At 34.7% G+C, this 13530-nt stretch overlaps 1 protein-coding gene across 1 annotated transcript in view; it reads left to right on the top strand.

The window, feature by feature from the left end:
- The first annotated feature begins 3419 nt into the window (after positions 1 to 3419).
- The window catches only part of LOC147007490 (uncharacterized), a 55230-nt gene continuing 45119 nt past the window's right edge, over positions 3420 to 13530 (top strand). Inside the window, exon 1 of the mRNA XM_085867034.1 lies at positions 3420 to 3946. Coding sequence (XP_085723160.1) covers positions 3915 to 3946 — 32 coding nt within the window. The 5' untranslated portion in view covers positions 3420 to 3914. The remainder of the gene's footprint in view (positions 3947 to 13530) is intronic.

The raw sequence follows: 13530 nt of genomic DNA on the forward strand, positions 1-13530 counted from the left end.
TTTGTTTACATTCTCTGTGTGGTAAATAATGGTATTTGTTTACATTCTCCGTGTGGTAAATAATGGTATTTGTTTACATTCTCAGTGTGGTAAATAATGGTATTTGTTTACATTCTCAGTGTGGTAAATAATGGTATTTGTTTACATTCTCAGTGTGGTAAATAATGGTATTTGTTTACATTCTCAGTGTGGTAAATAATGGTGTTTGTTTACATTCTCAGTGTGGTAAATAATGGTGTTTGTTTACATTCTCAGTGTGGTAAATAATGGTATTTGTTTACATTCTCAGTGTGGTAAATAATGGTATTTGTTTACATTCTCAGTGTGGTAAATAATGGTATTTGTTTACATTCTCAGTGTGGTAAATAATGGTGTTTGTTTACATTCTCAGTGTGGTAAATAATGGTATTTGTTTACATTCTCAGTGTGGTAAATAATGGTGTTTGTTTACATTCTCAGTGTGGTAAATAATGGTATTTGTTTACATTCTCAGTGTGGTAAATAATGGTGTTTGTTTACATTCTCAGTGTGGTAAATAATGGTATTTGTTTACATTCTCTGTGTGGTAAATAATGGTGTTTGTTTACATTCTCAGTGTGGTAAATAATGGTATTTGTTTACATTCTCAGTGTGGTAAATAATGGTGTTTGTTTACATTCTCAGTGTGGTAAATAATGGTGTTTGTTTACATTCTCAGTGTGGTAAATAATGGTATTTGTTTACATTCTCAGTGTGGTAAATAATGGTATTTGTTTACATTCTCAGTGTGGTAAATAATGGTATTTGTTTACATTCTCAGTGTGGTAAATAATGGTATTTGTTTACATTCTCAGTGTGGTAAATAATGGTGTTTGTTTACATTCTCAGTGTGGTAAATAATGGTGTTTGTTTACATTCTCAGTGTGGTAAATAATGGTATTTGTTTACATTCTCAGTGTGTTAAATAATGGTGTTTGTTTACATTCTCAGTGTGGTAAATAATGGTGTTTGTTTACATTCTCAGTGTGGTAAATAATGGTATTTGTTTACATTCTCAGTGTGGTAAATAATGGTGTTTGTTTACATTCTCAGTGTGGTAAATAATGGTATTTGTTTACATTCTCAGTGTGGTAAATAATGGTGTTTGTTTACATTCTCAGTGTGGTAAATAATGGTATTTGTTTACATTCTCAGTGTGGTAAATAATGGTATTTGTTTACATTCTCAGTGTGGTAAATAATGGTATTTGTTTACATTCTCAGTGTGGTAAATAATGGTGTTTGTTTACATTCTCAGTGTGGTAAATAATGGTATTTGTTTACATTCTCAGTGTGGTAAATAATGGTGTTTGTTTACATTCTCAGTGTGGTAAATAATGGTATTTGTTTACATTCTCAGTGTGGTAAATAATGGTATTTGTTTACATTCTCAGTGTGGTAAATAATGGTGTTTGTTTACATTCTCAGTGTGGTAAATAATGGTATTTGTTTACATTCTCAGTGTGGTAAATAATGGTATTTGTTTACATTCTCAGTGTGGTAAATAATGGTATTTGTTTACATTCTCAGTGTGTTAAATAATGGTGTTTGTTTACATTCTCAGTGTGGTAAATAATGGTATTTGTTTACATTCTCAGTGTGGTAAATAATGGTATTTGTTTACATTCTCAGTGTGGTAAATAATGGTATTTGTTTACATTCTCAGTGTGGTAAATAATGGTATTTGTTTACATTCTCAGTGTGGTAAATAATGGTATTTGTTTACATTCTCAGTGTGGTAAATAATGGTATTTGTTTACATTCTCAGTGTGGTAAATAATGGTATTTGTTTACATTCTCTGTGTGGTAAATAATGGTATTTGTTTACATTCTCTGTGTGGTAAATAATGGTATTTGTTTACATTCTCCGTGTGGTAAATAATGGTGTTTGTTTACATTCTCCGTGTGGTAAATAATGGTATTTGTTTACATTCTCAGTGTGGTAAATAATGGTATTTGTTTACATTCTCAGTGTGGTAAATAATGGTATTTGTTTACATTCTCCGTGTGGTAAATAATGGTATTTGTTTACATTCTCCGTGTGGTAAATAATGGTGTTTGTTTACATTCTCCATGTGGTAAATAATGGAAATGTTTACATTCTCAGTGTGGTAAATAATGGTGTTTGTTTACATTCTCAGTGTGGTAAATAATGGTGTTTGTTTACATTCTCAGTGTGGTAAATAATGGTGTTTGTTTACATTCTCAGTGTGGTAAATAATGGTGTTTGTTTACATTCTCAGTGTGGTAAATAATGGTATTTGTTTACATTCTCAGTGTGGTAAATAATGGTATTTGTTTACATTCTCAGTGTGGTAAATAATGGTATTTGTTTACATTCTCAGTGTGGTAAATAATGGTGTTTGTTTACATTCTCAGTGTGGTAAATAATGGTGTTTGTTTACATTCTCCATGTGGTAAATAATGGTGTTTGTTTACATTCTCAGTGTGGTAAATAATGTTATTTGTTTACATTCTCAGTGTGGTAAATAATGGTATTTGTTTACATTCTCAGTGTGGTAAATAATGGTGTTTGTTTACATTCTCCATGTGGTAAATAATGGTGTTTGTTTACATTCTCCATGTGGTAAATAATGGTGTTTGTTTACATTCTCCGTGTGGTAAATAATGGTATTTGTTTACATTCTCAGTGTGGTAAATAATGGTATTTGTTTACATTCTCAGTGTGGTAAATAATGGTATTTGTTTACATTCTCAGTGTGGTAAATAATGGTATTTGTTTACATTCTCAGTGTGGTAAATAATGGAAATGTTTACATTCTCCGTGTGGTAAATAATGGAAATGTTTACATTCTCAGTGTGGTAAATAATGTTATTTGTTTCCATTCTCAGTGTGGTAAATAATGGAAATGTTTACATTCTCCGTGTGGTAAATAATGGAAATGTTTACATTCTCCGTGTGGTAAATAATGGAAATGTTTACATTCTCCGTGTGGTAAATAATGGAAATGTTTACATTCTCCGTGTGGTAAATAATGTTATTTGTTTGCATTCTCTGTGTGTGTAATGTACTCGATAGACTGGGACGAGGACTCTCAAGTGGGAACTGCAAGTTTTATTCGGATACGGGCACAGCACAGCACAACACAGCACAGCACAGCAAAACACAACACAGCACAGCACAACACAACACAGCACAACACAACACAACACAGCACAGCACAACACAGCACAACACAGCACAGCACAACACAACACAGCACAGCGCAACACAACACAGCACAGCACAGCACAGCACAACACAGCACAGCGCAACACAACACAGCACAGCACAGCACAGCAAAACACAACACAGCACAACACAACACAGCACAGCACAACACAACACAGCACAGCACAGCAAAACACAGCACAGCACAGCAAAACACAGCACAGCACAACACAGCATTGCACAACACAACACAGCACAACACAGCACAGCACAACACAGCACAGCACAGCACAACACATGGGCGTGTCACGTGACTCTCCTTAACCCACCCCGGTGCAGACCTGTGAACCCCAAATTATGAAAAAGTGTGAGAATGTAAAATGTGTCCAGCGAGGTTGTGAAGCACTCAAAAGTACAGGGGGATCTGGGGGCACGCCCCCCCCCCCAGATAATGTTTGGTTTCTGGTGTTTTCGATGCAATTTCCTGCATACGATAATTGCTTTCCCATTCGAATTTACCGTTGAGATCGCACTTTGAAGTCGGAGGAACGGTGACGTCATCACAATGTGTCACGTGCTATGAAAGGATCGTTGGCATGACAACAGTAGAGCAACATTGACGAGAATCATTCGATGCTGACGTCGGGCCGTGCTGGAGGTGTTCTCCTCAGCTGAAGGATTTTCATTGAAGATTTTTCCGAGGATTTTATTCTTCCCTTCCCAAGATGCGTCTCTTTCGGCAGAAAACACGTCGAAGGTATCTCGCTCGAGTTTTTAAATATTATTATTACGTCAAGTTAAAAAAACACAACGAAGGTATCTCGCTCGAGTTTAAATATTATTACGTCAAGTTAAAAAAAAAATACGACGAAGGTATCTCGCTCGAGTTTAAATATTATTACGTAAAGTTAAAAAAAAAATCACGAATACCAAAATGTGATTTATTTATTTTCAAAATGGCCGCCGGCTTTCAGAACTCGATCAATCGGGGAACTGACACGTCACGTCCACACTCACTGGGCCTGTGAACATACAATCCACGGTTCGAAACAGATATATGATAAATGTGTGGTGAAACACACAAAATAAATCTACACACTTCGTGTATATTAAAATGATTTCCTCCTCCATCTTGCGCTATTTCGATGGACAGTAAACATTCACGACACAGATTTACATTGTGGGATGTGAACTCATCAGGCATCCCTGGTCCAACTCGTTAGAAGTTATAATATGGAATAGGCAAAGCCCAGAAGTGAACGTCGAATTCTTCTTACATTCGCTTCTTAAATCCATCAAATTAAACCGTCTTTTTGCGATGAAAAAATAAATATTACCTCAACTTGACCGTCACAACAACAACTACACCGCCTAGAACAGGATCTCATCTGCAAAACTAAATATTACCTTTACATTACCTTCACAACAACAACTACACCGCCGAGAACAGGATCTCATCCGAAAAAATAAATATTACCTCAACATTACCTTCAGAACAACAACTACACCGCCCAGAACAGGATCTCATCTGCAAAAATAAATATTACCTTTACATTACCTTCACAACAACAACTACACCACAAAGAACAGGATCTCATCTGAAAAAAATAAATATTACCTCAACATTACCTTCACAACAACAACTACACTGCCCAGAACAGGATCTCATCTGAAAAAATATATATTACCTCAACATTACCTTCACAACAACAACTACACCGCCTAGAACAGGATCTCATCTAAAAAAATTAATACTAGAAGTGAACATCGTGTTCTTCTTACATTCGCTTCTGACTTTACCTACAACTTGTTCACAACTGTATACGAAATTTCCAGTTACTTCGGAATTCGTGATGAAATAACGTTAATCACGATTAAAAATTATTTTTTGATGATGCGGGAGATATCTTTATAAAAATCAGTGGAGGAAATGTGCACCATGTCTGATATTATTTGGGTGTTTCATGTCTCCGACGATGCCTTTATCTCCCGGCATGCATCATTCCCCATGACAAAAACCGGAAACAAAAAAACCAGAAGCAAAAAAGAAAACGGAAGCAAAATGGTCAAAGCCAAGACATGGATTCACAATTGCCAGAGTATTGTGTTGTTTTTGTTGTTTCCTATTCTCTCATGTGCACGCGTTAAGTAATATTCACAAGATAGAAATAAAACCCAATCGTGTTTATACACCGCACAGCGTTTAAAAACAACCGGAAACAAAAGGTCATAGCTCATGACACGGATTCCAAATAGCCAGGGGTATTGTGTTGTTGTTGTTGTTGTTGGTGGTGTTTCCTCTTCTCTCATGTGCACGCATTAAGTATGAAGCTCACTGCGTTCGCTATAAAAGGGATCAGCCACCATTTTTTGGGTGTGTGTGTGTGCGTATGAGTGTTTGTTGTCCCGTCTAATAAGTGGGAAACTGCAATGTGCCTGTGTTGTCTTCGCTTTGGATTTCATAATCGAACTCGACTGTAGGTTTTTGCTCGCGTTTTTTCCCCATCCCCCCATTCATTGCATGCCTGTGTGTGGAAATAAATGTCCCCATTGTTAAATGTCACCTGCTCGTTGCGTCCCTTCCTCACATTGACTCCCATGGAGCGTTCAGAATGTTAGCTGGCTGTTTATGAGCCGATAAGACGAACATCTGGTCCGACGGGACTTGGCGATATGTAAACGCTTGGCAATCGCATACGAAACGAGCTGCTGAAGCGGCTCGTTTTCGTGCAGGTCCCGTTGAGGTGTGGATCCCCAGCATTTCTGTCTGCGCGAATAATTAGGTATTTCGATAATTCGGCGATTGACCCTGTCGCACGTGGACAGAAGAGTTGGCTGGTTTATGGTGTGGTTAACAACACCCGTAGTTGGGTTTCGGCGTTGATCCGGAAGCGACGACTGGATTGCTCATTCGGTGAGCGCGTGCGGCCGCCATTGGGCGAAGGCGTTCGTCCGCACGCTGAACGGGTGAGAATCCTCAACAATATATTTCGCCTTTAAGTGGAATTTTATCTTTTCATGTCGAGTTTGTCTGAATTAGATATTTTACTCTTCTTCATTGCTGTTGAAGTGTTTTGTCTTCTTCTGTCAAATTGTCAAAATAATGGTATTTGTTTACATTCTCAGTGTGGTAAATAATGGTATTTGTTTACATTTTCAGTATGGTAAATAATGGTGTTTGTTTACATTCTCCGTGTGGTACATAATGGAAATGTTTGCATTCTCAGTGTGGTAAATAATGGTGTTTGTTTACATTCTCAGTGTGGTAAATAATGGTGTTTGTTTACATTCTCAGTGTGGTAAATAATGGCATTCGTTTACATTCTCTGTGTGGTAAATTATGGTATTTGTTTACATTCTCAGTGTGGTAAACAATGGTATTCGTTTACATTCTCAGTGTGGTAAATAATGGTGTTTGTTTACATTCTCCATGTGGTAAATAATGGTATTTGTTTACATTCTCAGTGTGCTAAACAATGGTATTCATTTACATTCTCTGTGGGGTAATAATGGTGTTTGTTTACATTCTACGTATGTTAAATAATGGTATTTTTTACATTCTTCGTGTGGTAAATAATGTGATTTGTTTACATTCTCAGTGTGGTAAATAATGGTATTCCTTTACATTATCAGTGTGGTAAATAATGGTGTTTGTTTACATTCTCCGTGTGGTACATAATGGAAATGTTTACATTCTCAGTGTGGTAAATAATAGAAAAGTTTACATTCTCAGTGTGGTAAATAATGGTGTTTGTTTATATTCTCCGTGTGGTACAAAATGGAAATGTTTACATTCTCAGTGTGGTAAATAATGGAAAAGTTTACATTCTCCGTGTGGTAAATAATGGTATTCGTTTACATTCTCAGTGTGGTAAATAATGGTGTTTGTTTACATTCTCCGTGTGGTAAATAATGGTGCTTGTTTACATTCTCCATGTGGAAAATAATGGTATTTGTTTACATTCTCAGTGTGGGAAATAATGGTGTTTGTTTACATTCTCTGTGTGGTAAATAATGGAAATGTTTACATTCTCTGTGTGGTAAATAAATATTGGAAATGTTTACATTCTCGATGTGGTAAATAAATAATGGAAATGTTTACATTCTCAGTGTGGTAAATAATGGTGTTTGTTTACATTCTCAGTGTGGTAAATAATGGTATTCGTTTACATTGTCCGTGTGGTAAATAATGGTATTTTTTACATTGTCCGTGTGGTAAATAATGTTATTTGTTTACATTCTCAGGGTGGTAAATAATGGTGTTTGTTTACATTCTCCGTGTGGTACATAATGGAAATGTTTACATTCTCCGTGTGGTAAATAATGGTGTTTGTTTACATTCTCAGTGTGGTAAATAATGGTATTCGTTTGCATTCTCAGTGTGGTAAATAATGGTGTTTGTTTACATTCTCAGTGTGGTAAATCATGGAAATGTTTATATTCTCTGTGTGGTAAATAATGTAAATGTTTACATTCTCCATGTGGTAAATAATGGTGTTTGTTTACCTTCTCCGTTTGGTAAATAATGGAAATTATTAAATTCTCGGTGTGGTAAATTATGGAAAAGTTTACATTCTCAGTGTGGTAAATAATGGTGTTTGCTTACATTCTCCGTTTGGTAAATAATGGAAATGTTTACACTCTCAGTGTGGTACATAATGGAAATGTTTACACTCTCAGTGTGGTAAATAATGGAAAAGTTTACATTCTCAGTGTGGTAAATAATGGTGTTTGTTTCCATTCTCTGTGTGGTAAATAAATAATGGAAATGTTTACATTCTCTGTGTGGTAAACAATGGAAATGTTTACATTATCTGTGTGGTAAGCAATGGAAATGTTTACATTCTCTGTGTGGTAAATAATGGAAATGTTTACATTCTCTGTGTGCTAAACAATGGAAATGTGTACATTCTCTGTGTGGTAAATAATGGAAATGTTTACATTCTCTGTGTGCTAAACAATGGAAATGTGTACATTCTCTGTGTGGTAAATAAATATTGGAAATGTTTATATTCTCTGTGTGGTAAATAATGGAAATGTTTACATCCTCTGTGTGGTAAATAATGGAAATGTTGACATTCTCTGTGTGGCAAATAATGGAAATGTTTACATTCTCAGTGTGGTAAATAATGGAAATGTTTACATTCTCAGTGTGGTAAATAATGGAAATGTTTACATTCTCCATGTGGTAAATAATGGCAATGTTTACATTCTCTGTGAGGTAAATAATGGAAATGTTTACATTCTCTGTGTGGTTCGTAATGGAAATGTTTACATTCTCCATGTGGAAAATAACGGTGTTTGTTTACATTCTCTGTGTGGTAAATAATGGTATTTGTTTACATTCTCCACGTGGTAAATAATGGTATTTGTTTACATTCTCCATGTGGTAAATAATGGTATTTGTTTACATTCTCCATGTGGTAAATAATGGTATTTGTTTACATTCTCAGTGTGGTAAATCATGGAAATGTTTATATTCTCTGTGTGGTAAATAATGTAAATGTTTACATTCTCCATGTGGTAAATAATGGTGTTTGTTTACCTTCTCCGTTTGGTAAATAATGGAAATTATTAAATTCTCGGTGTGGTAAATTATGGAAAAGTTTACATTCTCAGTGTGGTAAATAATGGTGTTTGCTTACATTCTCCGTTTGCTAAATAATGGAAATGTTTACACTCTCAGTGTGGTACATAATGGAAATGTTTACACTCTCAGTGTGGTAAATAATGGAAAAGTTTACATTCTCAGTGTGGTAAATAATGGTGTTTGTTTCCATTCTCTGTGTGGTAAATAAATAATGGAAATGTTTACATTCTCAGTGTGGTAAATCATGGAAATGTTTATATTCTCTGTGTGGTGAATAATGTAAATGTTTACATTCTCCATGTGGTAAATAATGGTGTTTGTTTACCTTCTCCGTTTGGTAAATAATGGAAATTATTAAATTCTTGGTGTGGTAAATTATGGAAAAGTTTACATTCTCAGTGTGCTAAATAATGGTGTTTGCTTACATTCTCTGTGTGGTAAATAAATATTGGAAATGTTTACATTCTCTGTGTGGTAAATAATGGAAATGTTTACATTCTGTGTGGTAAATAAATATTGGAAATGTTTACATCCTCTGTGTGGTAAATAATGGAAATGTTTACATTCTCATTGTGGTAAATAATGGCAATGTTTACATTCTCTGTGAGGTAAATAATGGAAATGTTTACATTCTCCATGTGGTAAATAATGGCAATGTTTACATTCTCTGTGAGGTAAATGATGGAAATGTTTACAGTCACAGTGTGGTCAATAATGGTGTTTGTTTCCATTCTCTGTGTGGTAAATAAATAATGGAAATGTGTACATTCTCTGTGTGGTAAACAATGGAAATGTTTACATTCTCTGTGTGGTAAATAAATAATGGAAATGTTTACATTCGCAGTGTGGTTAATAATGGTATTTGTTTACATTCTCCGTGTGGGAAATAATGGTATTTGTTTGCATTCTCTGGGTGATAAATAATGGTATTTGTTTACCTTCTCCATGTGGTAAATAATGCTATTTGTTTACATTCTCCATGTGGTAAATAATGGTATTTGTTTACATTCTCCATGTGATAAATAATGGTGTTTGTTTACATTCTCCGTGTGGTACAAAATGGAAATGTTTACATTCTCAGTGTGGTAAATAATGGAAAAGTTTACATTCTCAGTGTGATAAATAATGGTGTTTGTTTACATTCTCAGTGTGGTAAATAATGGAAATGTTTCCATTCTCTGTGTGGTAAATAAATGATGGAAATGTTTACATTCGCAGTGTGGTAAATAATGGTATTTGTTTACATTCTCCGTGTGGTAAATAATGGTATTCGTTTATATTGTCAGTATGGTAAATAATGGAAATGTTTACATTCTCTGTGTGGTAAATAAATAATGGAAATGTTTACATTCTCAGTGTGGTAAATAATGGTGTTTGTTTACATTCTCCGTGTGGTAAATAATGGTAATTGTTTACATTCTCCGTGTGGTAAATAATGGTATTCGTTTACATTGTCAGTGTGGTAATTAATCGAAATGTTTGAATTCTCTGTGTGGTAAATAATGGAAATGTTTACATTCTCTGTGTGGTAAATAATGGAAATGTTTACATTCTCTGTGTGGCAAATAATGGAAATGTTTACATTCTCTGTGTGGTAAATAATGGCAATGTTTACTTTCTCTGTGTGGTAAATAATGGTATTAGTTTACATTCTCAGTTTGGTCAATAATGGTATTCGTTTACATTCTCAGTGTGGTAAATAGTGGTGTTTGTTTACATTATCTGTGTGGTAAATAATGGTATTCGTTTGCATTCTCAGTGTGGTAAATAATGTAAATGTTTACATTCTCAGTGTGGTAATTAATGGAAATGTTTACATTCTCTGTGTGGTAAATAATGGTATTTGTTTACATTCTCTGTGTGGTAAATAATGGTATTTGTTTACATGCTCAGTGTGGTTAATAATGGTATTTGTTTACATTCTCAGTGTGGTAAATAATGGTATTCGTTTACATTCTCAGTGTGGTAAATAATGGTGTTTGTTTACATTCTCAGTGTGGTAAATACTGGTATTCATTTACATTCTCAGTGTGGTCAATAATGGTGTTTGTTTACATTCTCAGTGTGGTAAATAATGGAAATGTTTACATTCTCTGTGTGGAAAATAATGGTATTTGTTTACATTATCTGTGTGGTAAATTATGGTATTTGCTTACATTCTCAGTGTGGTTAATCATGGTGTTAGTTTATATTTTCAGTGTGGTAAATATGGAAATGTTTCCATTCTCTGTGTGGTAAATAATTGCAATGTTTACATTCTCTGTGAGGTAAATATTGGAAATGTTTACATTCTCTGTGTGGTTCGTAATGGAAATGTTTACATTCTCAGTGTGGTAAATAATGGCATTGTTTCCATTCTCTGTGTGGTCAATAAATAATGGAAATGTTTCCATTCTCTGTGTGGTAAATAATGGTGTTTGTTTACATTCTCCGTGTGGTAAATAATGGTAATTGTTTACATTCTCCGTGTGGAAAATAACGGTATTCGTTTACATTCTCTCGTGTGGTAAATCATGGTATTCGTTTACATTCTCAGTGTGGTAAATAATGGAAATGTTTACATTCTCTGTGTGGTAAATAATGGAAATGTTTACATTCTCTGTGTGGTAAATAATGGAAATGTTTACATTCTCTGTGTGGTAAATAATGGAAATGTTTACATTCTCAGTGTGGTAAATAATGGTGTTTGTTTACATTCTCCGTTTGGTAAATAATGGAAATGTTTACATTCTCAGTGTGGTAAATAATGGAAAGTTTAGTCACAGTGTGGTCAATAATGGTGTTTGTTTCCATTCTCTGTGTGGTAAATAAATAATGGAAATGTGTACATTCTCTGTGTGGTAAACAATGGAAATGTTTACATTCTGTGTGGTAAACAATGGAAATGTTTACATTCTCTGTGTGGTTAATAATGGAAATGTTTACATTCTCTGTGTGGTCAACAATGGAAATGTCTACATTCTCTGTGTGGTCGATAAATATTGGAAATGTTTATATTCTCTGTGTGGTAAATAATGGAAATGTTTATAATCTCTGTGTGGTAAATAATGGAAATGTTTACATTCTCTGTGTGGTAAATAATGGAAATGTTTACATTCTCTGTGTGGTAAATAATGGAAATGTTTACATTCTCCGTGTGGTAAATAATGTTATTTGTTTCCATTCTCCGTGTGTGTAATGTACTCGAAAGACTGGGACGAGGACTCTCAAGTGGGAATTGCAAGTTTTATTCGGATACGGGCACAACACAGCACAACACAACACAACACAACACAACACAACACAACACAGCACAGCACAGCACAGCACAGCACAGCACAACACAACACAACACAACACAACACAACACAACACAACACAACACAACACAGCACAGCACAGCACAACACAACACAACACAACACAACACAACACAACACAACACAACACAACACAACACAACACAACACAACACAACACAACACAACACAACACAACACAACACAACACAACACAACACAACACGGACGGGTCACGTGACTCTCCTTCACCCCACCCCGGTGCAGACCTGTAAACCCCAAATTATGAAAAAGTGTGAGAATGTAAAATGTGTCCAGCGAGGTTGTGAAGCACTCAAAAGTACAGGGGGATCTGGGGGCACGCACCCCCAGATAATGTTTGGTTTCTGGTGTTTTCGTATTGGAAATGTTTATATTCTCTGTGTGGTACATAATGGAAATGTTTACATCCTCTGTGTGGTAAATAATGGAAATGTTGACATTCTCTGTGTGGCAAATAATGGAAATGTTTACATTCTCAGTGTGGTAAATAATGGCAATGTTTACATTCTCTGTGAGGTAAATAATGGAAATGTTTACATTCTCCATGTGGTAAATAATGGCAATGTTTACATTCTCTGTGAGGTAAATAATGGAAATGTTTACATTCTCTGTGTGGTTCGTAATGGAAATGTTTACATTCTCCATGTGGAAAATAACGGTGTTTGTTTACATTCTCTGTGTGGTAAATAATGGTATTTGTTTGCATTCTCCATGTGGTAAATAATGGTATTTGTTTACATTCTCCATGTGGTAAATAATGGTATTTGTTTACATTCTCCATGTGGTAAATAATGGTATTTGTTTACATAAATATTGGAAATGTTTATAATCTCTGTGTGGTAAATAATGGAAATGTTTATAATCTCTGTGTGGTAAATAATGGAAATGTTTACATTCTCTGTGTGGTAAATAATGGAAATGTTGACATTCTCTGTGTGGTAAATAATGGAAATGTTTACATTCTCTGTGTGGAAAATATATAATGGAAATATTTACATTCGCAGTGTGGTAAATAATGGTATTTGTTTACATTCTCCGTGTGGGAAATAATGGTATTTGTTTGCATTCTCTGGGTAGTAAATAATGGTATTTGTTTACCTTCTCCATGTGGTAAATAATGCTATTTGTTTACATTCTCCATTTGGTAAATAATGGTATTTGTTTACATTCTCCATGTCATAAATAATGGTGTTTGTTTACATTCTCCGTGTGGAACATAATGGAAATGTTTACATTCTCAGTGTGGTAAATAATGGAAAAGTTTACATTCTCAGTGTGATAAATAATGGTGTTTGTTTACATTCTCAGTGTGGTAAATAATGGAAATGTTTCCATTCTCTGTGTGGTCAATAAATAATGGAAATGTTTCCATTCTCTGTGTGGTAAATAAATGATGGAAATGTTTACATTCGCAGTGTGGTAAATAATGGT

Source organism: Eptatretus burgeri, unplaced genomic scaffold (genome assembly GCF_056783735.1).
Source record: "Eptatretus burgeri isolate ZD-2024b unplaced genomic scaffold, Ebu_testis_v1 Ebu_testis_scaffold_136, whole genome shotgun sequence".
NCBI lineage: Eukaryota > Metazoa > Chordata > Myxini > Myxiniformes > Myxinidae > Eptatretus > Eptatretus burgeri.